The 25,350-nt window shown below is 47.9% G+C and overlaps 1 protein-coding gene across 5 annotated transcripts in view; it reads left to right on the top strand.

The window, feature by feature from the left end:
• The first annotated feature begins 1,613 nt into the window (after nt 1-1,613).
• PPP1R16A (protein phosphatase 1 regulatory subunit 16A) overlaps nt 1,614-25,350 on the top strand; it is a 45,427-nt gene continuing 21,690 nt past the window's right edge. Inside the window, exons 1-2 of one of the 5 annotated variants that reach the window (XM_039330176.1) lie at nt 1,614-1,686; nt 15,949-17,394. In XM_039330176.1, the coding sequence (XP_039186110.1) occupies nt 17,145-17,394 (250 nt within the window). In that variant the 5' untranslated portion in view covers nt 1,614-1,686; nt 15,949-17,144. Of the gene's footprint in view, nt 1,687-7,974; nt 8,136-8,833; nt 9,319-14,572; nt 14,751-15,948; nt 17,395-25,350 lie in introns of those variants that run through there. The other 4 variants (XM_039330180.1, XM_039330177.1, XM_039330178.1 and 1 more) reach the window with 4 other exon arrangements.

Here is a 25,350-nt window from a genome sequence, read left to right as displayed (position 1 = left end):
ACTAGCTGGGAAGCTGGTCATGCAGAATAAGAAGAGTTGGAAGGGACCTTCGAGGTCCTCTAGTCCAACCCCCATAACAGGGGTAGGCAACCTTGGCTCTTTTATGACTCGTGGACTTCAACTCCCAGAATTCCTCAGCCAGCATGGGGGAACTATGGCTCTTTTATGACTTGTGGACTTCAACTCCCAGAATTCCTGAGCCAGCATGGGGGAACTATGGCCCCCTCATGACTCGTGGACTTCAACTCCCAGAATTCCTCAGCCAGCCTATGGCATGACTTGTGGGAATTCCTGAGCCAGCATGGCTATGGCCCCCTCACGACTCGTGGACTTCAACTCCCAGAATTCCTGAGCCAGCATGGCTCAGCTTGGAAACCTCTCTCTTTCCCCTCAGCATGGCTGGCTCAGGAATTCTGGGGGCCATAGTTCCCCCATGCTGGCTCAGGAATTCTGGGAGTTGAAGTCCACGAGTCATGAGAGGGCCATAGTTTCACCCATGCTGGCTCAGGAATTTTGGGAGTTGAAGTCCACCAGTCACAAAAGAGCCAAGGTTCCTCACCCCTGGTCTAGACCATTCCAGACAAATGACTGTCTGTCTCTTCTTAAAAACCTCCAGTGATGGAGCACCCACAACTTCTGCACGCAAGCCATTCCACTGAATACAGAATAACAGAGATGGAAGGGACCTTGAAGGTCCTCTAGTTCAACCCCTGCTCAAGCAGGAGAGGAGACCCTATACCAGGGGTGTTGAAGCGTGGGAACTTTAAGACTTGTGGACTTCAACTCCCAGAATTCCCCAGCCTTTGCAAAACTTTACAAAAGTCCTCCTTTTGTAAGTTCCGTCCTCACTCGAAAAGTGTCCCCCTACATGTCCTCCTTTTCGATATTTGAAGACTAATCTGCAGGGCTTTTTTTTTTTTCTCATAGAACGCTTAGAACGGCATTCCGGCACCTTTTTTTTTTGATGGATTTTTTTTTTCAACTTTTGCATGAGCTGTGCTACTCCCCCTATTGGCTTTCGAAAGCCAATAGGAATTGGTGCTGAACGCAATTTTATTTACAATATTTTTTCTTGAATTTATTTGTGTCCTCCTTTTCATTGTAAAAAAGTTGGTCACCTTACTTAAAGTTCCCAAGGTTGGACATCCCTGCCCTGTTCCATTCTGGATCAATGGCTGTCCAAGTGATGGAGAAAGGAAAAAAACACGGTCCCTTCTGGAAGATTGCATCAAAAATTAAGATTTTCCCAGCAGAAATTGGGCACTTTAAGTCCCTTTATCAAGTTCCATCATAGATTCCCTGGAAAACCCTTGTCGGCTTTCTCCTTGCAGCTCAGCAAATAAGATGCTGCGTCTCCAACCAGCCTGATGCCCTCCAGATGCGTGGGACCACAACTCCCATCATCCTCAGCTTTCCTCAGCCATCCAGGCGCTTTAGGCGGGCGTTGCCGCGGCAACGCATTCACCCAGACGACTCTGCTTGCCGCCATCTGGCGGTCACCTGCGGGTCTGCAGCAGGCCAGCTCCGCCCGTCTCCGGCTTCCTTGAGCCTTTTGACCTCACCCAATATGGCGGCGGCAAGGCTCCCACTTCCTGCCCCCGGCGGAAGTGTGGCTGGTTGCCATGGCGGCGAAGCCGGGCCTAGCGGGAGATGCGCGCCTCAGGGGAAGGCCGGCGGGGAACCGCGGTGAGGGGGGCGAGGCGGCGTCCGGGTTGAGTGGGGGGTCTCCGGCGAGGGGTCTGGAGTTCGGGGATGGGGTCACGTGGGGGGGAGGACTCTCGGAGGGGGCGCTTTTGGCAGTGCTGATGGCGGGCGGGCCGAGGGGGCGCCAGAATGTCCATTCCGGCTTGGTCCCCGCTCCCATCATCCCCAGCCAGCACTGGCCTGAAAGGAAAGGGGGTGCTTGGATGATGGAGGGTGTAGTCCAAGATCCCTCCACCTCCCCAGAGTGATGTGTTAGGTGGTTTGGTTCATGGCCTTGCGTTTCTTCGTGTGGAGATCCGTGGGGGGAGGTGGCAGCTGGATGGGAGACCACCAGGAGATCTCGCCACTCTGACTAGGCGGAAGACCCCCTTCTCGCCCCCCCTCCCTCATGCTGCTGCTGATGGGGGATGCAGGATCAGGCTGTCCTCAAGAGGCTCTGCCCCATGGGCTGGAGAGTAGGCTCTGGTCGGAGGGAGTCACTCCAGCCGGGTTTCCTTGTGGTCTCCCATCCAGAATTTGTTTGTTTGTTTGTTTGTTTGTATGGGCCGCCCACCGTACCACAGGATTTCTCTGAGCGGTTTAGAATATTAAAAAGATAAACCTATATAAATAAAATACTGCAAAAATATAAAAATAAAAAATACAATAGCTAAATGATGGGGGGAGGTGTGTGTATGTGTATATATATATGTGTGTGTGTGTGTATGTGTATATATATGTATATGTATGTTTATACATATATTTAGTCTCAGTGATCTGTGTTTTAGTTTTTTGAATATATATATATATAAACACACATACATATACATATAATATACATACATACACACACACACATATACACACACTTTCCTCTCCCCCCCCCCCGCTCATCTAGTTCATAGGTGGGTAGATTAGTATCAGATCAAGCCGCTCAGAGTTACCTTGATGTAAAATGGGTGACCTATAAATTATATATATACATAATTAATTAATTAATTAATTAATTGGTCACCCATCTTACCTCAGAGTAACTCTGGGCGGCTTGATCTGATACTAATCTGTCAACCTGCCAGAATAACAGAGTTGGAAGGGACCTTGGAGGTCTTCTAGTCCAACCCCCTGCTGAAGCCGGAGGCCTCCAAACAGTGCAAGCGCCCAGCAGGCCTGACCCTTCCTTAGCAATTGTTGGAGGTCTCCAGCAGCTGTCGGTGGGCTGGAGGTACCCCCGGAGCAATGTTACTGATGTAGGGGGATGGAGGGCGCTGGGTTTGCAAAAACGGATCTGTAAGGATTGGGCCCTGCACTGAGGCCAGACTCACAAGTAATAGTAGTAGTAGTAGTAGTAGTAGTAGTAGTAGTAGTAGTAGTAGCAGCAACAAAGAGCAACAAAGATGATTAGGGGACTGGAGGCTAAAACACATGAAGAACGATTGCTGGAATTGGGTATGTCTAGTTTAATGAAGAGAAGGACGAGGGGGGACATGATAGCAGTCTTCCAGTATCTCAGGGGCTGCCCCAAAGAAGAGGGAGTCAAGCTATTCTCCAAAGCGCCAGAAGGTAGAACAAGGAGCAACGGATGGAAACTCATCAAGGAGAGAAGCAACCTGGAACTAAGGAGAAACTTCCTGACAGTTAGAACAATTAACCAGGGGAACAATCTGCCTCCAGAAGCAGTGAATGCTCCGACACTGGAAATTTTTAAGAAGAGACTTAAGAAACCCTATACCATTTCGGACAAATGGCTGTCCAGTCTCTTCTTAAAAACTTCCATTCCAAGTGTGTGCGAAGCAAGGAAGGGTCTCCTGCATAATCTCTGGTTTACAAATAGAGATCTTATAGCACCCTGGTGTAATCGGTACCAAATATTTTAGTAAAATATCCCACATCTGTACTGAAATAATGCATTGGGCTTCATCCTTTTGATTAATTGACTTTATAACCTTGGCAATTCCGAAAGAAGGGTGAAGCCCTTACTTATATTTAGAAGACGTTCAGTTTTTGGAACTTTCTTAAATTATACTGGTATAATTACACAGTTTTCTTTCCACAAAGTATCATTGGAAAACCCTTTCCCCCCTTTTCAAGCAATTCCGTTTGGGCTGATTATACGTTGGTCGATCTCTTGGCAAGGTTGTTTGGATGGCTCCGTCTGTTTTTCCAGCCTTGTCCGTGCAGCAAGCGGCCTTTTGTAAACATATCAGCCATTGTGGGGTGTAATGTTGGCAGCTCACATGGTTTGCTTCTCTCTCTCTCTCTCCCTCCCTCCCTCTCTCTCTCTCTCTCTCTCTCTCCCTCTCTCTCTCTCTCTCCCCCCTCTCTCTTTCTCTTTCTCTCTTTCCCTCTCTCTTTCTCTCTCTCTCTCCCCCTCTCCTTCCCTCCCTCTCTCTCTTTTTCTCTCTCTCTCCTCTCCTCTCTCTTCTTTCTCTCTCTTCTATTATTTCCTTGGTCAGGCGCTCCTCTGCTCCGGCCTGCGTTTGATTCTCTGCTTCCTGTCTTCAGGCCAATTTGAAATTCCTGGGTTTGGATCAGTTCTTAAGAGATCCTTCCCCCTTCACTCTGTGGTCCTTTGGAGAACCAGTTCAGATTTTGGGGTTGAGCAGCTTGAAGAGGTTCCAATAGAGCCGTGGCGGATGTTATATATATGCTGACCGAAGCAAGAATACCTTATGCACAAAAATGGAAGGATACTTTGATTCCCACCATGGACGAATAGCCGCAAAAGTTGACGGAGTTAGCGGAGAGAGCTAAATTGACTGCTTTGATTAAAGAAAAGAACACATTTTTTTTTTATTTGGAAACCGCTTCTGGACTTCATGCTTGAGGTGGGGAAAAAAATGAAATTTTGGTTTTGCTGATTAGGTAAATGGCTAGCCTACATTATTTCTGCAGCCAAGAAATTAAAAGACGCTTGCTCCTGGGGAGGAAAGCTATGGCAAATCTAAACAGCATTCTAAAAAGCAGAGACATCACCCTGCCAACAAAAGTGCGTATAGTCCAGGCCATGGTTTTCCCAGTTGCAATGTATGGCTGTGAAAGTTGGACCATAAGAAAGGCTGAGCGCAAAAGAATTGAGGCCTTTGAACTATGGTGCTGGAGAAGACTCCTGCGAGTCCCTTGGACTGCAAGGCGTTCAAACCGGTCAGTCCTAGAAGAGATCAACCCCGACTGCTCTTTAGAAGGCCAGATCCTGAAGTTGAAACTCAAGTACTTTGGCCACATAATGAGAAGGAAGGATTCACTGGAGAAGAGCCTAATGCTGGGAAAGATTGAGGGCAATAGAAGAAGGGGACGACAGAGAATGAGATGGCTGGATGGAGTCACTGAAGCAGTAGGCATGAATTTAAATGGACTCCAGAAGATGGTAGAGGACAGGAAGACCTGGAGGAACATTGTCCATGGGGTCGCGATGTGTCGGACACGACTTCGCAATTAACAACAACATTATTATGTAAAAGTAAGAAGTTGAGGTTATATACTATTGCCCTATTCTACTACACGAAAAAGAGTCAAAAGTCCATGCTTTTTCTTTTCTTTCCGTTTTACCCTACACTTTTCCCTCTTTTCCTCCTCGCCGTTATTCTCATTTTTCTTTGTCTTTCTGTATTTTATATTTTGATAAACTAATACAAAATTTAAACTAATAAAAAAAATGTCAAAACCAAAAGGCAGCAGAGTGGCACCTGGGGAAAAGGTGGGATAGAAAGTTGATTTGGTGGGGAGCTAAAATGCCGACGGGTTGTGACCCAAGGCAGTGTGTTGTGTATTAGGCCTGGAGAGTAGCAATAGCACATTGACTTAGATATGGCTTCACAGTGCTTCACAGCCCTCTCTAAGCAATTTATAGAGTCGGCATATTGCAGTGGTGGCGAACCTATGGCACAGGTGCCAGAGGCGGCACTCAGAGCCCTCTCTGTGGGCACGTGCGCTGTCGCCCCAATCCTAGGCCTTCAGCTGGGTTTTATAAAACCTTTTTGCTTTAGGCCTCCGCCGCCGTGTTTAAAAAAAAAAAAAAAGTTCAATTAACCAATCAATTTCCACTTCTCTCGGGGGAAAAATGATCTTGCAAAGTTGGAATTGATTGATTGAACTTTTTAGGCCCACCCAATCTACTGTTATCACCGCAGCCACACCCACCCCATGGGCCACACCCACCCAGCACCCGACAATGCATAAGTGGGTTTTGGGTTGCAGTTTGGGCACTCGGTCTCTAAAAGGTTCGCCATCACTGGCATATTGGGTCTTCATTTTAACCGACCTCGGAAGGACAGAAGGCTGAGTCAACCTTGAGCCAGTCAGGAACGAACTACTGGCGGTGGGCAGAGTTAGCCTGCAATGCTGCATTCTGACCACTGCGCCATCATGGCGCTTTATCTCTGAATGAGACGGAAGACGCAATAGCTTTGGTGCATTTGCTGTTTGGGGTGTAGGAGCCCCGTTTTGGTGTCCGGTGCACATGTGCTTTCTTGGCCCATTAAACACAGTAAGCCCCTGACTTACAACCATCCTTTTAGTGACTGTTTGACGTTACAATGGCACTTAAAAAATGACTTATGACCCTTTTTCATACTTAGCAATGGCTACAGCATCTCTTTGGTCATGTGATCAATATTCAGACGCTTGGTAACTGGCTCAAACCTATGACGGATGCCGTGTCCTGGGATCATGTGGGCTGCCTGGCTCTCGTCTGCTGGGATGGGACTCGGAGGCTCCCCAGCCTGGAACCAAATATTTCCCTCAGGCTGGGACTTGGCTGCGTCCCTGAGATTTTGAACAATATTATTTCTCTTTACTCGGGCAGTGTTTCTCAACCTTGACAATTTTAAGGCATGTGGACTTCAACTCCCAGAATTCCACAGCCAGCTTTGAGGAATTCTGGGAGTTGAAGTCCACATGCCTTAAAATTGTCAAGGTTGAGAAACACTGCGTTTACCGGAAGTCCTTGACTTAACAACTATTCGTTTAGTGACTGGCGCTGAAAACAGTGACTGATGACCGTTTCTCACACTTACAACCATTGCCACATCCTCACGGTTACGGGATCGGAATTGGCAACCGGTTCGTATTTATGACAGTCGCAGTGTCCCAGGGTCACGTGACTTTGTGACCTTCCGGGACCTTGTGACAAGCGAAGCCCATAGGGGAAGCCAGATTCCACTTAAGGACCACGTTGCTCACTTAACAACTGCTAGGGACTCACTTAACATCGGGGGGCAAGAAAAGTCGTAAAAAAGGGTGCAAAACTCAACCTAACATCCGTCGTGCTTAGTAGTGGAAAGTTTGGGCTGAGTTGCGTTTGCAAGCTGAGGACTACCCGTGTTTCTTCCTTAAATTTTATTTGCTGACTCTGCAGGTTGGGCAGGGTATGGTTCACACACACACACACACACACACACACACACACACACACACACACACAGGGTGGCTGAGACCGGGTTTAAAAATACATGCATTGCTTTAGTGTACCACTTTATGACATTTTTAGAAAGTAGCTTTTCTCTGAGTTCGCCCCTCCACTCATTTCAGCTCTTCCTGGCAAGAGATTTCCAGAATTCCAGATTTACAGCTGAAGGGGAAACCTAGATTTTCCCTTCGCCCCTGGTTCTTTCCGCTGGGTAAATTTAATAATCATAATAATAGAAAAGTTGGAAAGGACCTTGGAGGTCATCTAGTCCAACCCCCTGCTCGGGCAGGAAACCCTACACCATTTTGGACAAATGGCTGTCCAGTCTCTTCTTAAAAACTTCCAGTGTTGGAGCATTTACTGCTTCTGGTGGCAAGCTGTTCCACTGATTAATTGTTCTCACTGTCAGGAAGTTTCTCCTTAGTTCTAGGTTGCTTCTCTCCTTGGTTAGTTTCCACCCGTTGCTTCTTGTCCTGCCTTCAGATGCTTTGGAAAATAGCTTAATTCCCTCTTCTTTGTGGCAGCCCCTGAGATACTGGAAGACTGCTATCCTGTCCCCCCTCGTCCTTCTCTTCGTTAAACTAGGCATACCCAATTCTAGCAACCGTTCCTTGTATGCTTTAGCCTCCAGTCCCCTAATCATCTTTGTTGCTCTTCTCTGCACTCTTTCTAGAGTCTCAACATCTTTTTTACATCGTGGTGACCAAAACTGGATGCAGAATTCCAAGTGTGGCCTTACCAAGGCATTGTAGAGTGGTATTAATACTTCACATGATCTTGATTCTCTCCCTCTGTTAATGCAGCCTAGCACTGTGTTGGCCTTTTTGGCAGCTGCAGCACACGGCTGGCTCCTATTTAGGTGATTGTCTACTAGGACTCCGAGGTCCCTCTCACAGTTACTACTAAATTTAGCAAGGAGCACTCCAGATCTGGGCCGCTGGGCAAACTTCCTGCCTTAAAAAGTGTTCTTGACTCCCGGAAGCTGTGTTTTTCCGTGCAAATGTCCTGATTCTAACTCTGCCACATGGATGGGAGGGGCTTTGACCAGGTAACTGAAGAAAAGCAAGCAAAGAAAGTGCCTTTTTGAGGGGGGGGTGGGGAGATGGCCTGACTGTGCCTAGATTTTGCCGCAGGCAAATATGAGCTCCGTATATGAGGCTGCTGGCTCTGAACGGACCGATATTTATTACTTGATCAATTGAGCTTTGATAGACAGGCTAGGTTTATGAGGCCTTGTGAAATTGTCATGCGGGCGTCTCCAAGCTTGGTCACTTTAAAACTGGTGGACCTCAACTCCCAGAATTCCCCAGCCAGCGCATGCTGGCTGGGGAATTCTGGGAGTTGAGGTCCACCAGTCTTAAAGTGGCCAGGTTTGGAAAGCCCTGCTGGACTGGTCTGTGGGGATGATCTCGGAAAACAGCTGCCCAGGAAATGGTCCGAGAAGAGAAGGCCTAGCTGGCAGCTGCATAACGGGCAGAGGAAGAACAGTAGTAACAGAATAGCAGAATCGGAAGGGACCTTGGAGGTCATCTGGTCCAACCCCCTGCTCAGGCAGGAAATCCTATACCATTCCAGACAAATGGCTGTCCGGTCTCTTCTTAAAGACTTCCAGTGTTGGAACATTCACCGCTTCTGGAGGCAGGTTGTTCCACTGGTTAATTGTTCTCACTTTCAGGAAGTTTCTCCTTAGTTCCAGGTTGCTTCTCTCCTTGATGAGTTTCCATCCGTTGCTTCTTGTCCTGCCTTCAGGTGTTTTGGAGAACAGCTTGACTCCAAAGCTAGAAGAAGACCCGAAGGCCAGCGAGCACAATAAACACGGGTTTCTGTTTGCCGACTGGAGAGCGCTTGCTGGCTCGCTCCAGCCCTTGCCCAATTCTTCACATTCCTGATTCCAGGAAGAGTCAGGGAGTTCCTGCATGCAATATTTCACCTCCGGCAGGTTGCGTGGGTGCCCCGGTGGCGTGGCTTGGGGCAGCAGGAATGCGGCAGCCGCTGCCTGACTGGTTTGGTGGGAGAGGAGGGCAGTGCTGCTTTTCCCATTGTTACTGATCCAGGTGTGTTAATCCGAAGGGCTCCTGTGCCCTGATCAGCTGGCTTCCAAAGCAGAGCGGGGCCCTGAGAGGCCCAGGGGAAGAGCACAGAGGTATGACCCGTTCAGGGGTGCTGCATTCCGAAGTCTCCTTTGAGGAATGATCTCTGGCCCCTGGAACTCCTGTGGCAGGTCAAATCCCGTGAGTCTGGCTCAGGGTTGGGCTAGTTTTCGAAACTGTCAGTCTGGTTGACAGCGTCTTTGCAGGCTGCTTCATCTTGTGGCAGGGGAGACCTGACTGCAGCACCAGCGATCCTGCTGGTCACCTGCAGCAAGGCGCTCATATTTGCAGTGGCTTCATGAATATAATGAACACTACTTTAAAGGAGAAGACTTGTAGTTTCATTACCCAGCTAGGGATCACCATCAATGCTAGAAGGGAATAGAGTTCATGGAGATGAGGAGGAGGAGGAGGAGGAGGACGACGACTGTGGGGTCCTGGGTGCTCTCTGAACATGGTAGTTTTCTTGCAGACGTTTCATTACCCAACTAGGGAACATCATCAGTGCTAGAAGGGAGTGTGGTTCATGGAGAGGGGGGAGGAGGAAGAGGAGGAAGAGGAGGACTGTGGGGTTGTTGGTGCTCTCTGAGCTTGGCGGTTTTCTTGCAGACGTTTCATTACCCGTCTAGGTCACATCATCAGTGCTAGCTCGGGTAATGAAACATAAGGATAAGGACCCCACATTCCTCTTCTTTCTGCTCCTCCCTCCTTCTCCTCCTCCACTCCTCATACTTTGTTCCCTTCGAGCACTGATGTCATCACCTAGTTGGGTAATGAAACGTCTGCAAGAAAACCAGCGCAGAGAGGACGAAGAACCCCTTAAACGCAACTTTGCTTGTAACTCACTGATATGTGAACCTGGAGAAGAATATAGAAATTAGGTCTCGGTTTAATTTAACCATATCTGCCTCACTCTTTCTGGAAGCTCTCAATATTGGGGAAATAGTGTCAGAAACATGCCCCATTGTTTTACTAGAATTTAAGTAATTGGTATTGCATACACTCATTGTTATGCAGGTTGTGTTTTAGGAAATCATGCACCCAGTATCAGCTTTCATCTTTTTTTCTTTTCTTTTTTTGGCAGCAAAACTCAAGTGTTGTAACTTGCACAGATTGTGCAAATTTTATTTGCATGCCAAACTTATTTATCTGCTTTTATTTATCTTGAAAAGCTCCAGGGGCTATGCAGAGTGCTAACCCTACCCCTCTCTTCTTCCTTTTGTGGCTAGAAATTTCTAATTGCTTTTTCCCTCTTTGCTCACGTGGGAAGATTTTATCGAGAGCTTTCCCAAAATGTTTTTGAGTGAGAGGATTATGCTGCAACCCAGTACGATAACAGTTTTTTAAAATTGGAATTCCAGGCTTGCTGGGTGTCGAATTATGTGCTAGCTCTGTGGTATATAGCTTGGTCAGGTTGAATGGTTATAGCTTGTTTTAATCTTAGTTTCATCACAGTTGGATTAAAATCACCTCCACTGCAAGAGCTGTTTGGGGTGTGATCTGGTAATCCCCAGCCAGAGGGTGATTGTTGTAGAAAGAAATGGGAAGTTTTAGAGCAGTGGTTCTCAACCTTTTTAATGCCACGACCCCCAACTGGTGGTAAGTTGAGGACTACTCAACCGGTCGTTAAGTCGAGGACTACTCAAATGGTGCAGCACCGTTTGCAGAATGGGACTTTTGGCAGGCTCAGCAGGGCAGAGACAGCCTGGACAATTCCTATTGGCTTTGGAAAGCCCATAGAATTAGACTCTATTCAGAGAGTCTATTCTATTGGCTTTCAAAAGCCAATAGAATAAAAGGGAGTAGCACAGCTAAGGAAAAGGGGGAAAAAATGGCAGACTGTGTTGTTTGGCGACCCCCGTGAAATGGTCGTTCGACCCCAAATGGGGTCCCGACCCACAGGTTGAGAACCACTGCTTTAGAGGCTCCTGAGCCATTTTGCCCCAGTGAGCCTGACCAGATTTAAGTGGCCGTTTGGCGTGATGGTAGATATGTAGATTATGCTGGCTAGGATGGGTGCGCTGCCTTCCTCACTCTTCAGAGATCCAGGGTGGGGCAAGGAAGCAGGGACTGTCTCTAGTTTCTGGAACCTGAAGCAATATTTATTTATGCTTATTTAAAATGTATCTAGGCCAACTTTAACAGAAGCAGCCCAGCTAAGTTACAGGTAGTGCTTGATTTATAACCATTCGTTTAGGGACCGTTCAAAGTTACCAGGGCACTGAAAAAATGAACGTTTTTCACACCTACAACCATTGCAGCATTCCCCAGGGTCACGTGATCAAAATTCGGATGCTTGTCAACTGACTCGTATTTATGACGGTCGCAGTGTGCCCCGGGGTCACGTGATCCCATTTGCGACTTTCTGACGAGCAAAATCCGTGGGGAAGCCGCATTCATTTAACAATAACTGCCGTGGTTCACTTAACAACTGTGGCAGGAAAATGGAGGAAGACTCCCTTAACAAATGTTCCGCTTAGCGACATAAATTTGGGCTCAGTTGTGGTTCGTACGTCAAGGGCTACCTGTATTTTTTTCCCCCAGTAATGTCCAGTGCTTTTAGCCCAGCAGGTCTGCATTTCTGCCCCCCCCCCATTAAACCAGTGCTCTGTAATTGAGCTCAACGTTCCACTTGAAAGTGCTTTAGCAGAATTTGTGATGGTTGCAAAGTTGCCTTTTTAGAACACGCGGTACAGAGGCAAACCGTGTCCTTTCCGAACCTCGTTAGCGGGGCTGAAATTGCTTTATGGCCAGTGTTTCTCAACCTTGACAATTTTAAGGCATGTGGACTTCAACTCCCAGAATTCCACAGCCAGCTTTGCTGGCTGTGGAATTCTGGGAATTGAAGTCCACATGCCTTAAAATTGTCAAGGTTGAGAAACACTGCTTTTATGCATTTTGTCCAGTTTTTTTAAAGCAACTTTTCTGGGAGCTGTATCTCCCACAAAGATGGCCTTGCATCTTTTCTAAGAGTCTTGCTGGCTGTATGCCTTTCTACCAGATTCACGCTGCTGGCAGGAAATGGGTGTGTGTGGATATAGAGCAGTTTGGGACCGAAAAGGTGGTTTGGGTTAAAAGCATCCTTTCTGGGGGAGCCCCTTCGGTCGTGGAGGAAAATGTGCTGAAGGAACCCAAATTTGGATCGGGTTTCACCCGCATGAATGTTTGGGAATTCTGGGGTTCTTCCGACTTGATCCTGAAAGGTTTTGGTTTAGATCAGGGGTGGGCAATTACGGCAACTTTACAGCCCGTGGACTTCAACTCCCAGAATTCCTGAGCCAGCCCTTCACTGAATTGTTTAATTCTGTTTAAAGCTCTCTTTACTTGCTGCCATCTTGGTCATCTCACTGCTCATCCTTAACTACAGATTTATTTATTTTATTAGCAGTCTTGTTGTTGCTAAGTTGCATCTGGCCCTCTGTAGCCCGCACAGCCCACCGGGTCTCCTTGCAGGAGTCTTTCTTCAGCACCACCATTTGAAAGCATCCATTTTTCAGCACTCAGCCCTCCCTATGGTCTGCTTCTCACAGCTGTACATTCTTAGTTGGAAAAGCATAACGTTAACTATACGGATCTTTGTGGGCAAGACAATGTCTCTGCCTTTTAATACTCTGTCTAGGTTTTCCATAGCTTTCCTCCCAAGGAGCAATTGTCTTTTAATTTCATGGCTACATCACCACCTGCAGTGGGCCCAAGAGCCCGAGAAAATAAGATCTGTCACTGCTTCCATTTAATAGTAGTAGTAGTAGTAGTAGTAGTAGTAGTAGTAGTAGTAGTAGTAGTAGTAGTGATAGGTGCCTTGGGAGCAATCCCAAAACAACTGGAGCACCACTTGAACACCATTGACAAATTCGCCATTAGTCAATTGCAAAAGGCGGCCTTACTAGGAACTGCTTCCATCCTGCGACGATATCTGTAATACCATCAAACATCCACATCTGCCTATCCCAGGTCCTGGTAAGGACTCGATAGGTAGACAAAATGCCAAATCCAGTCTGAACATCTGGCTGACTGTGCCATGATCCATAATAATAATAGTAATAAAGTTGGAAGGGATCTTGGAGGTCATCTAGTCCAACCCCCTGCTCAGGCAGGAAACCCTACACCAGGGGTAGGCAACCTTGGCTCTTTTATGACTCATGGACTTCAACTCCCAGAATTCCTCAGCCAGCAAGGGGGAACTATGCCCCCCCCTCATGACCCGTGGACTTCAACTCCCAAAATTCCTGAACCAGCATGGCTCACTTTGGAAACTTCTCCCTTTCCCCTCAGCGTGGCTGGTTCAGGAATTCTGGGAGTTGAAGTCCACGAGTCATAAAAGAGCCAAGGTTGCCTACCCCTGCCCTAGACCATTTCGGACAAATGGCTGTCCAGTCTCTTCTAAAAAAATCCAGTATTGGAGCATTCACCACTTCTGGAGGCAGGTTGTTCCACTGGTTAATTCTCCTCACTGTCAGGAAGTTTCTCCTTAGTTCCAGGTTGCTTCTCTCCTTGATCAGTTTCCGTTGCTTCTTGTCTTGCCTTCAGGCGCTTTGGAGAATAGCTTGACTCCCTCTTCTTTGGGGCAGCCCCTGAGATACTGGAAGGCTGCTATCCTGTCCCCCCTGGTCCCTCTCTTCATTAGACTAGACCTACCCAACTTTAGCAACCGTTCTTTGTATATTTTAGCCTCCAGACCTCTAATCATCTTCGTTGCTCTTCTCTGTACTCGTTCTAGAGTCTTCCCCTTCTATTTGCCAGGAAGGGATGACCTTACTTTTTTTAACTGTTGAGTTTCAAGCCAACTTTTGCCCTCTGCTCTTTCGTAGAGGTGGCTAAAAAGTGCCTTTGGTTGTTCTCTGTTGGAAACTGGGTGGCCAGCCTTGCCATCGTTCACTTGCGCCTTAGCTTTGTGCTTGCCACGCAAGAGCTGTGTAGACACTTCTTCTTCCTAAGGATCCTTGCCCTTTGGAACTGCTGGAAGAATGGTTGTTGAGTGTGAATAATTCCTGTTCTAGAGGGACAGCTTTGCTAAAGCCGCTGGTTGCTACTGCTGCAGACCGTGTCTTCATTTCTTCTGCTCACCCAGTTCCCTAAGAGAGCTAGCATTCCAGAGACGGGGTTATTACCTGCAGTGTTTCTCAACCTTGACAATTTTAAGGCATGTGGACTTCAACTCCCAGAATTCCACAGCCAGCAATGCTGGCTGTGGAATTCTGGGAGTTGAAGTCCACATGCCTTAAAATTGTCAAGGTTGAGAAACACTGCAAGAAATGGACAACTTGGGAAGTATTCGTCCTTGAGCCCTGGGTGGGTGGCCAATTTGCAAAATGCCGGACAGAACGTCTATTTCTTTTCTTTTTCGTTCTACACAATTTGTTCTCCACAAAATGTCTCGTTTAGTGAAAAGAAGGCCCAGGGGTGACACGAGAGCAGTCTTCCAATATTTGAGGGGCTGCCCCGAAGAAGAAAGGCTCAAGCTATTCTCCAAAGCACCAGAGGGCAGGACAAGAAGCAACGGGGTGGAAGCTGATTAAGGAGAGAAGAATGAAGCGAGAACAATTAATCAGTGGAATGGCTTCCTTCCAGAAGTGGTGGGTACTCCATCACTGGAAGTTTTTAAGAAGAGACTGGACAACCATTGGTGCAGAATGCTATAGGACAGTAGTTCTCAACCTTTTTAATGCCGCGACCCCCAACCAGTCGTAAGTCGAGGACTACTCAACCGGTCGTAAGTCGAGGACTACTCAACTGGTGCAGCACCGTTTGCAGAGTGAGACTTTTGGCGGGCTCAGCAGGGCAGAGACAGCCTGGACAATTCCTATTGGCTTTGGAAAGCCAATAGAATTAGACTCTATTCAAGAGAGTCTCTTCTATTGGCTTTCAAAAGCCAATAGAATAAAAGGGAGTAGCACAGCTAAGGAAAAGGGGGAAAAAAATGGCGGACTGCGTTGTTTGGCGACCCCTGTGAAATGGTCGTTCGACCCCAAATGGGGTCCCGGCCCACAGGTGGAGAACCACTGCTATAGGCTCTCCTGCTTGAGCAGGGGGTGGACTAGAAGACCTCCAAGGTCCCTTCCAGCTCTGTTCTTCTGCAAGGGTCTCCTGCTTGAGCAGGGGGTTGGACTAGATGACCTCCAAGGAACTTTCCAGTTTTGTTATCCTGTTGTTCTCGCTGGGCCATTCTGCTGTCTGTCCTTGGGGCCCTCAGGCACTTAAATCGTTTACAATTTCCCACCTAAGCCCTTAAATTGTCTCTTGCTCAACTCCCCCTGCTATTTGTCCCAAGGGAGTGACCCCCCCCCCCCAGCCAGTCCCTCCCAGGGGGATTAGTTAGGAAGTATGCAGGTGCTGGGAAATGTGAAGGACATCTAAATCAGTGTTTCTCAACCTTGACAATTTTAAGGCATGTGGACTTCAGCTCCCAGAATTCCACAGCCAGCAATGCTGGCTGTGGAATTCTGGGAGCTGAAGTCCACATGCCTTAAAATTGTCAAGGTTGAGAAACACTAATCTAAATGCTGGCGGCTGCTTTAAAGGGAAGGGGTCCCTGTCTTGAACAGGAGGTGACACAGGGCTGAAAACAGCCCCCTCCCCTCCTCCACCTTTTCGTAATCTGATCTCCTCTCAAGTCATTTGCTTCAACTTTGGCTGTCGACTAATCTTGGAGGAAGGCAGGGCGAGAGAGCAGCCAGCGGTTTGTCTGGCAAAGAGGGGGCTTAGGTGTTCTGGGTGCGGGTGGCAGCCTCTAAGCCCTGCCTGACCGGCTTCCTTCTTCCTCTTCTGCTGCAGGACTTTCCAGAGAGCGCCTGGCTGGAGACGGCCGCGCAAAGCTCGGCCCAGCACCCAAGTAGCACCACGCGAAGGGAGGAGTCTCCAGCCAGCCGTCGACCGGTTTGTCCTGCGGTGCTCCTGAGCAGTTGGAGCAAAACAGTTGAAAGCCATCAACGGCTCCAAGGAAGGTGGCTGGCAGTTCTGATTTATTTACAAATCCATTTATTAAGTGGCTAGAGGCGAGGAGAGCCCGTGCACGGTGGGAAGAAGGACAGCCCTCCGTCAAGGACTTTGTTCTGAAGCAGCCAGGTCAGGACAGTCTGACACGAAGGAAGACTTTGAACGTACGGCCAGTGTGGACTCTGCTGGGAAGACGATGCAGCCGTGGGCCGATCGCCCAGGCCCTGCCGTGGGCTCCTTGTCTGGCAGCGGGGCCGTGGACCACTGCTAGGAGGGTGCCAGCCATTCAGAGGGATCTGCCTCCAGGCGCTGAAGTCCTATTTTAGGGAGCAGAGAAAACTCCTCCGGGATTGAGATTGCAGTCAGAATCATCAAGTCACCTCTCTCCATAAGTCAGCTCAGCTCCTGTTCCCGCCTCGATTGGGAGGCTGATCAAAAGGGGCCGAGACACAAGCCTGAGTTTGCTGCTTGCCGAGGCCGGGCTGCGGATTAAAAACTCGCCACCAAAGAATGAAGGATTTATGCTTCGCCGTTTTCCTCAGTCGGAAGTTGCTGCTGCGTTTGGGGGTCTTTTGAACATGGAGGACAAGGGCTAGCAGCAGCCCTCTGTACTTCAACTGGAGCCCCTCGCCTTGCCTGAGTGGTGGGCAGCGGCCAAAGTATCTCCCCAGCCTCCCAGGGACCCTTCAGGGCCGCTTCACGAATCCTTCTTTTTGGGGGTGCCCGTTTTCACCGGCTCTGCCTGGACGAGGAAGGCAAGGCAAGTGCCGTTTCCGTTGTTAAGGTTGGCACCACCTGTCGAGAGAGGCTCACCTGACTGATTTCAAAACCAGATTTCTTCCACATTTGTGAAGATGCACAGTCAGCAGCCCGGCTGTCGCCGTCTTCTTGCCGAGCGCCTCTGAAGACTTGCCGCTGGTGTCCGAGGGAGAGCTTTCCACCCCCCTCCCGCCCCTTCCCCGGCCTGCCCCAGCCCATAGTTTCCCAATGCTTTGAACGGCACGTCGCAGGTGAGCCTCTGCGGTTGGCCAGGCATGGCGGACCACCTGGAGCTGCTGGCTGAGATGCCAGCGGTTGCCCGGATGGGCACCCAGGAACGGCTCAAGCACGCCCAGAAACGCCGCGCCCAGCAGCTGAAGAAGTGGGCACAGTTTGAGAAGGACGGGCAGGGCAAGAAGGTCAAAGGGGAGACGAAGAGGCGGAGGGCCGCCAAGGAGACCAGGGTGGTCTTCCCTGAAAACGTCCAGCTTCTGGAGGCCGCCGGCCGCAACGATGTGGAGGAAGGTAGGTGTGTGTGTGTGTGGGGGGGGGAAACGGGCCTTTTTTTGGCAAGGGTGTTGAGACGAGATTGTTCCAGGGGTATCCCGACATTTGTGCACCACACAAAGTCGCCTTTTGGCCCGGTGGACGCATTTGGAAGGAACGAATATTCTCCTTTATCGATGTCTGCTGCATCCTGCCAGTCAGCCCTCAGCTCCATCCAGCCCTGACTCTACCCCAAATTAACAAATTTGTTGTTGTTAATTGCGAAGTCGTGTCCGACCCATCGCGACCCCATGGACAATGTTCCTCCAGGTCTTCCTGTCCTCTACCATCTTCTGGAGTCCATTGAAGTTCACACCTACTGCTTCGGTGACTCCATCCAGCCACCTCCTTCTCTGTCGTCCCCTTCTTCTCTTGCCCTCAATCTTTCCTAGCATTAGGCTCTTCTCCAGTGAGTCCTTCCTTCTCATTAGGTGGCTAAAATATTTGAGTTTCAACTTCAGGATCTGGCCTTCTAAAGAGCAGTCGGGGTTGATCTCCTCTAGGACTGACCGGTTTGAACGCCTTGCAGTCCAAGGGACTCGCAGAAGAGATTATGGGTCATAAAAAGGGAGATTTTTTAATTGATATTTGCAAGGTTGAGTGTGTTCTGTGTACCTTCTCCAAAAATTGCCACGTTATTCTTCCCAGGTGCTTCCTACGGTCCCTGGTAGGTTTTTTCTTCTTCTCCCGTGCCAGGTGAGCATCAGCACCGGTCCAAGTCTGGCCCTGGACTGGAGCCATCCATCACTTTCAGTTTGTCAGAACCCCCCCCCCAAGGGGCCTGGTGGGGAGGAGGGCTGTTCTGGGAAATGTTGGATGATCCTTGAGGAAGGGGCTTTGATACCAAGCCCCAAGGAGAGTCCTTGTAGCTCAGGGTTGAAATGAGGGGTCCTGGGTTCCCTCTGAGCTGGATGGTTTCCTTGCAGACATTTCATGACCCAACTAGGGAACATGATCAGTGCTTGAAAGGAGTGGGCTTTGCAAAGTGGAGGGCTGTGGAGTCCTTGGTGCTCCTGGAAATCGGTGGTTTTCTTGCAGAAATTTCCTAGGTAACTTCATGAGGGCTAGCGGCTTTGTTAGAAGGGGCTTGGCTTTGTAGCCAGCTGGCATCCCAGTTACGCATCTTTTTTTTTTAAAAAAAATAAAACAGTCTTTTAAAAGAATTAGAATTAGAAAGCAGTTCCTGCCCTAGTTCAGGGGAGTCCAAGCTTGGCAACTTTGTGGACTTCAACTCCCAGAATTCCCCAGCCAGCCTTTCTAAACCTCCAGGTGGCCACAGCTGCCCACCTCCCTGCCTGCCTTTGTGGCAGCTTCCTCGGGGCCCGTCCGAGTGGCCTTCCTGTTCCCCTTTGGCCGAGGGGGATGCTGGAGTCCCCGTCCTCTCCTCTCCTCTGCAGCTGCCTTGACTCGGTGGGCCTTCTTTCTCTTGGGAAGGAGAGCGAGCAGCTCACCGGAGCCCGGCCCTTCGGGAAGGGGTCGCCCCTGACCCCCGGTTGGAGGGGGGGGGCATTCCAGAAGGCGCAGAGCTTGGAATTGAAGGGAGCCCAACGAGGAATCCCAGAGGAACCTCTTTTGGGAGAAGGCGTCGCTTGTCAGGGGGGTGGGGCCCCCGGGGATAGCAGAAGATGCGGCTGCTGATTGACAGCTTCCTTGCCGCTCATCCTCCTCCAGTCAAACAGGTCTCTCGCCATGGGAGAAAGCAGGAGACCCTGAGTTCAAATCCCTCCCTCTCTCCCCCCCCCATTCACCTCACGGGGTTGTTGTTGTGGGGAAATTAGGAGGAGGCAGGTACGTATGTTTGCCACATTGAGTTATTCATAAAAATAATATAGGCGGCCTGGAGGAACATTGTCCATGGGGTCGCGATGGGTGGGACACGACTTCGCAATTAACAACAACAACAACAATATAGGCGGGGGATATATATGTATATATCTACGAAAACAAATCTACGAAATCAAGTAGATATATATATATATATGTGTGTGTATGTGTGTGTGTGTGTGTGTGTATATATGTGTGTGTGTGTATGTATGTGTGTATATACGTGTGTGTGTGTTTGTGTGTGTTATACATGTATGTATATGTATATATGTGTATATATGTATGTATATGTGTATGTAAATGTATATATATATGTATATGTATGTGTGTATATCTGTGTGTGTGTTTGTGTTATATATGTGTGTATATGTATATGTGTATGTATCTATATATGTGTGTGTATATATATGTGTATATATATATGTGTTATATGTGTGTATGTATATATGTGTATGTATGTATATATGTCTCTGTGTTTGTGTTATATATGTGTGTATATGTATATATGTGTATGCATTTGTATATATGTATATATGTGTGTACATGTATGTATGTGTGTATCTATATATGTATATATGTGTGTATATATGTGTGTTTGTGTGTGTTATATATGTGTGTATATGTGTGTGTGTGTGTGTGTGTGTATGTGTATGTATGTATGTATGTATGTATATATATATATATATATATATATATATATATATATATATATATAAAACAAACAGTCATGGACCTATTGCCTCCCTGTCTTCCTCTTCCCCCGGAGACCATCGTCGTCGGTGGGGCTCCTTGTAACCAGGGCCCACAGCCGGGCAGAAAGAGGAGGATGGAGCAGAGACATAATTACAGTTTATTCATCTTTGAGAGACTTCCCCAAGGAGGCAAGGCCATCATTTCTTTGTGGGGACAAACAAGAAGCCTTTTGTTTTATGTGTCTCCCAGAATTAGGGCAGGCATATGTCAGTCGAGATGAGCAGCCTTTTTGCAGCCCAAGTTGCAATTTTTAATTCTCTCTCATTCTCTCTCTCTCTCTCTCTCTCTCTCTCTCTCTCTCTCTCTCACACACACACACACACACACACACACACACACACAGAGGATACAATAGGTGGGTTGCGCCCATTAGTGTCAGATTGGGGTTTTTTTGTCTGCTCTTTTCATTGATTAAAAAGAGAAAAAGACGCTGCAAGGTTATTACTGCCCATCAGCACATGGGTCACCCTGGTGCAGTGTGCTATTTTCAGAATTGCGAAACCGCACAGAAAAAAAGACATTTGGGATTTTTTTTCTTAGGCCCCTCCGAGGTTTCTCTTCCCATTTATTCTGCGTGTGGAAAAGTAGCTAAGACAAAAACGGTCACAAGCTCCGCAAAGGCACGTGGTCACTCTGGGCCGTTTCTGGATCGCAGCTTTATTTCGTTTTTTCAGAGAATTGTCACGTCCAAGATTTGATCTCTAATCCAGGGGTCCTCCACCTTGGTCCCTTTAAGACTTGTGGACGTCAACTCCCAGAATTCTTCAGCCAGCTTTGCTGGCTGAGGAATTCTGGGAGTTGAAGTCCACAAGTCTTAAAGTGGCCAAGCTTGAGGATCCCGTTCTAATCCATCTGGACTCATTTGGTTTGTTAAGTGTCAAATACAGGTGGTCCTCAACATACGGCCACAATTCAGCCCCGAATTTATGTTGCTAAGTGCGACAATTTTAAAATGAATTTTGCCCTGTTTGACAACCTTGCTTGCAGATGTTAAGTTAGCAAAACGGTTGTTAAATGAATCTGACTTCTCCCCATCGACTCTGCTTGTCGGAAGGTCACAAAAGAGGATCACCTGAGCCTGGGACACTCCAACCGTTGTAACTATGAGTCAGTGGCCAAGTGCCTGAATTTTGATCCGGTGACCCCCGGAGATGCTGCAACAGTTGCAAAGTGTGAAAAACGGTCGTAAGTCACTTTTTGGGGGTGCCGTTGTAACTTCAAACGGTCACTAAATGAACTGTTGTAAGTCGAGCAGTACATCTATGATTCTGAAATCAGTGATACACAGCATCCGAGAATCCTAGGGCTGAGAGGGACATCAGAGATCTCTAGTCCAGTGGTTCTCAACCTTTTTAATGCCGTGACCCCCAACCGGTCGTAAGTCGAGGACTACTCAACCGGTCGTAAGTCGAGGACTACTCAACTGGTGCAGCACCGTTTGCAGAATGGGACTTTTGGCGGGCTCAGCAGGGCAGAGACAGCCTGGACAATTCCTATTGGCTTTGAAAGCCAATAGAATTAGACTCTATTCAAGAGAGTCTATTCTATTGGCTTTCAAAAGCCAATAGAATAAACGGGAGTAGCACAGCTAAGGAAAAGGGGGGAAAAATGGCGGACTGCGTTGTTTGGCGACCCCCGTGAAATGGTCGTTCGACCCCAAATGGGGTCCCGACCCACAGGTTGAGAACCACTGTTGTAGTCCAACCCCTGTGCTCAAGGCAGGAGACTCCATACCATCCCAGTCAGACAGCTGTCCAGTCTCTTCTTGAACACCTCCAACAATGGAGCAACCCACAACTCCAGGAATCAAACTGTTCCACCGATTAATTGTTCCCACCCTCAGGAATTTTTTCCGTGCTTCTAGGCTGGATCTGTGTTTCACATAGTCCTAATATGTATTTGTCTGCAAATATCCTGAAGCAAGGGACAGTGACACAGTAAAGGAAAAGACAAAGACATATGAAGAACAGCTGCGGGGCTTGGAATTTCCTGAAGAGAGAACACCTAATCCGGGGTAGGCAACAACCTGGGCCCTTTTATGACTCATGGACTTCAACTCCCAGAATTCCTGAGCCAGCCATGCTGAGGGGAAAGGGAGAGTTTCCAAGCAGAGCTACGCTGGCTCAGGAATTCTGGGAGTTGAAGTCCACCAGTCATAAAAGAGCCCAGGTTGCCCTGGGCTAGTCCAAGTAAGAAAAGAAGAAACAGGGGTGACATGATAGCAGTGTTTCAGTATTTGGGGGGCTGCCACAAAGAAGAGGGGGTCAAGCTATTCTCCAGAGCATCAGAAGGCAGGATAAGAATCAATGGTCGGAAACTGACCAAAGAGAGAAGCAACCTGGAATTAAGGAGAAAGTTCCTAACAGTGAGGACAATTAACCAGTGGAACAGCTTGCTACCAGAAATCGTGGGCGCTCCATCACTGGGGCTTTTTAAGAAGAGACTGGACAGTCACTTGTCTGAGATGGTATGGGTTCTCCCGCTTGAGCGGGGGGCTGGACTAGAAGACCTCCAAGGTCCCTTCCAGCTTCCCTTCCCTTCCCTTCCCTTCCCTTCCCTTCCCTTCCCTTCCCTTCCCTTCCCATCCATTCCCTTCCCTTCCCTTCCCTTCCCTTCCATTCTAAAACTTGTGTCTGATCTCACCTGCCACTAGGTATAAAATAGTATAGTAATCAGCTGAATCTACCTTCCAAAAGTACAGGGAAAAAAATGAACTGGCATTGGGGGGGGGGGGCAGACAAAAAGTCAATGCCAAAAAATCCTGCGCCTGATTTATATTTTACCAGATTATACTGAGACTACTTTCATAACTTTGTGTAGCATCCAGCACTTTTGCATATATCCTTCTTAATATATAGTATCCCTAAAAGTTTCACCACTTAACCTGAGTCTTTCGCCTTAAAAAAAACAACTACTGGAAGAACTTAAACTAAAACAAACAAACAAAAAAACATTTACTGGTGGTGATTGAAGAAACGGAAGCAAAAATAGGTGATGCCTTCTGTAAGGCTTGTGGTGTCTGCAATAACCCTGGCGTATATTTATCGCAAGTTGAAGTTTGGATAAAATAAGAGGATTGAAGTTACCCTCGGCCACACTTTCACTCAAGGAGAAGGAGGAGATTTAGTAACTCAGATCAAGCACTGCAAGCGGGAAGCTAAAGGACAGGGGTGGGCAATGATGGCTTTACTTTATGACCTGTGGACTTCAGCTCCCAGAATTCTTTGTGGTTCAGATTTTATATTAGTTTAGCAAAGCCTAAAGTACAAAACTGTTAAGAAAAATGAAAATAGAGGTAAAGTAGAGGAGGAAAAAGGGAAGAGAGAAAATGTAGAGTAGAGGGAGAGAAAGAAAAGCATCAGCTTCCGACTCCTTTTGGTACAGGAGAATTAAGATAATAACACAAAACCTCAACTTCGTGCTTTTATAGAATAATGTATACTAGCCATTTCTATAATACCCAACCCATCTGATCAGTAAAACCAAAAAACAAAGTTTCTTATTTTTTTCCCCACCTCAAACACAAAATCCAAAAAGTGGTAGAAAGAAAGTTGTACCAACGGAGGAGAAGAAAACAAAATCGTGTTTTTTTTTTTTTTTCTGTAATCAAAGCAATCCATTTAGCCCTCCTTCGTCCATCGTGGCAATCACGGCATCCTTTCATTTTTCTGCATAAAGTCATCTTGCTGCTTCAACCTCTTAAATTCCAGTTTTTTTTCCCAAGTTCTTTATCAGTTAGAGACCTAAAAGACAAATCTCTGGTTTTATCTTTATATTCACTTTAAGAATCTTCTGTGTTAGGATAGGAATCCCTCCTCCAGTAGTTCTTTGTACCACTCCCAGTATTTCTGAACCAGGCACGGCTGGCTCAGGAATTTATTTAATTATTTTTAATAGCGTGAAGGCTAAAAACTGGATGAGTATCCTGGGAGTTTGAAGTCCACAGGTCGCAAAGCTGCCCAGCTCTCCTTTGGAAGAAGGAGCAGCATTTCAATGTGGAAGAAATGTTAGTTTCTGGATTATGTTTTGGCTTATCTGGATGATAGATGGCTGGCCTTCCCTGAGGACTAGTCACGTGTTTGACCGAAGCCAGCCAGCGGAGTTTCGTCAGGAGGACTTTAAACTTAATCCTGGAGGAGGGGTTGCAGACAAAGAGGCCAGAATAACAGCTTGCTTTTAACAGGGTGTGTCGTAGTATTTGCCCTGCTGAGCTGGCAGAAAGGTGCCGGCCTTGGCTGATTTTAAAAGCTTAAGTTGGGCCTGGCATGGCATCTACCCGAACGGGAGGCCACCAGGAAATGCAAAGGCTGTAGGCTCAATTCAGTACAGGTGGTCCCCGACTTACGACAATTTGTTTAGTGACCGTTCAAAGTGGCAGCGGTACTGTAAAAAAGCGACCAATGACCGTTCCCCCCCCCCACTTACGGCCGTTGCATCATCCCCAGGGTCACGTGATCAAAATTCGGACAATTGGCAACCGACTCGTATTTATGACGGTGGCAACGTCCCGGGGGTCACGGGATTCCCCCTTTTGCGACCTTCTGACGACAACGTCGACGAGGAATCCAGATTCACTTGACAGCCATGTGACTAACCTATCCCCTGCAGTGATTCGCTTAACAACTCTGGCGAGAAAGGTCGTGAAGTGGGGCAAAACTCACTTAACGACTAAAACTCACTAAGCGACGGAAATTGTGGGCTCTGTTGTGGTTGCACGTCGAGGATTGCCTGTATTGGGGGGGGGGAACCTCTTCTGTGCTGTTGATCAAACTGAGCAATTGACGAAGGGGGCCTAATTACAAATGGAATTTGAAGACCCCTGGGAAGCCTGAAAAAGGAGGCGTGACTCCGAATTGCAGGGAACGAGGGCCGTCCTGCTCAAGGACTCCATGGGCCCTGCACACTGAAGGGCAGAAGCAGCCCCCAGGGCAGCCGATGGCTGTAAGCCGAGGACTGGGTACAATGTCCTGCCTTGGTCTTTCCCTTTCCATCCTTCCCTTCATCTAGAGCAGTGGTTCTCCACCTGTGGGTTGGGACCCCATTTGGGGTCGAACGGCCATTTCACAGGGGTCGTCAAACAACGCAGTCCGCCATTTTTTCCCCCTTTTCCTTAGCTGTGCTACTCCCTTTTATTCTATTGGCTTTTGAAGCCAATAGAATAGACCCTCTTGAATAGAGTCTAATTCTACTGGCTTTCGAAAGCCAATAGGAATTGTCCAGGCTGTCTCTGCCCTGCTGAGTCCGCCAAAAGTCCCATTCTGCAAACGTTGCTGCACCAGTTGAGTAGTCCTCGACTTACGACCGGTTGGGGGTAGTTGCGGCATTAAAAAAGTTGAGAACCACTGATCTAGAAGAAGG

This window comes from Crotalus tigris, unplaced genomic scaffold (genome assembly GCF_016545835.1).
Source record: "Crotalus tigris isolate CLP2741 ecotype Arizona unplaced genomic scaffold, ASM1654583v1 scf7180000024426.592134, whole genome shotgun sequence".
NCBI classification, from domain to species: Eukaryota; Metazoa; Chordata; class Lepidosauria; order Squamata; family Viperidae; genus Crotalus; species Crotalus tigris.
This window is presented reverse-complemented; position numbering and strand designations above follow the sequence as displayed.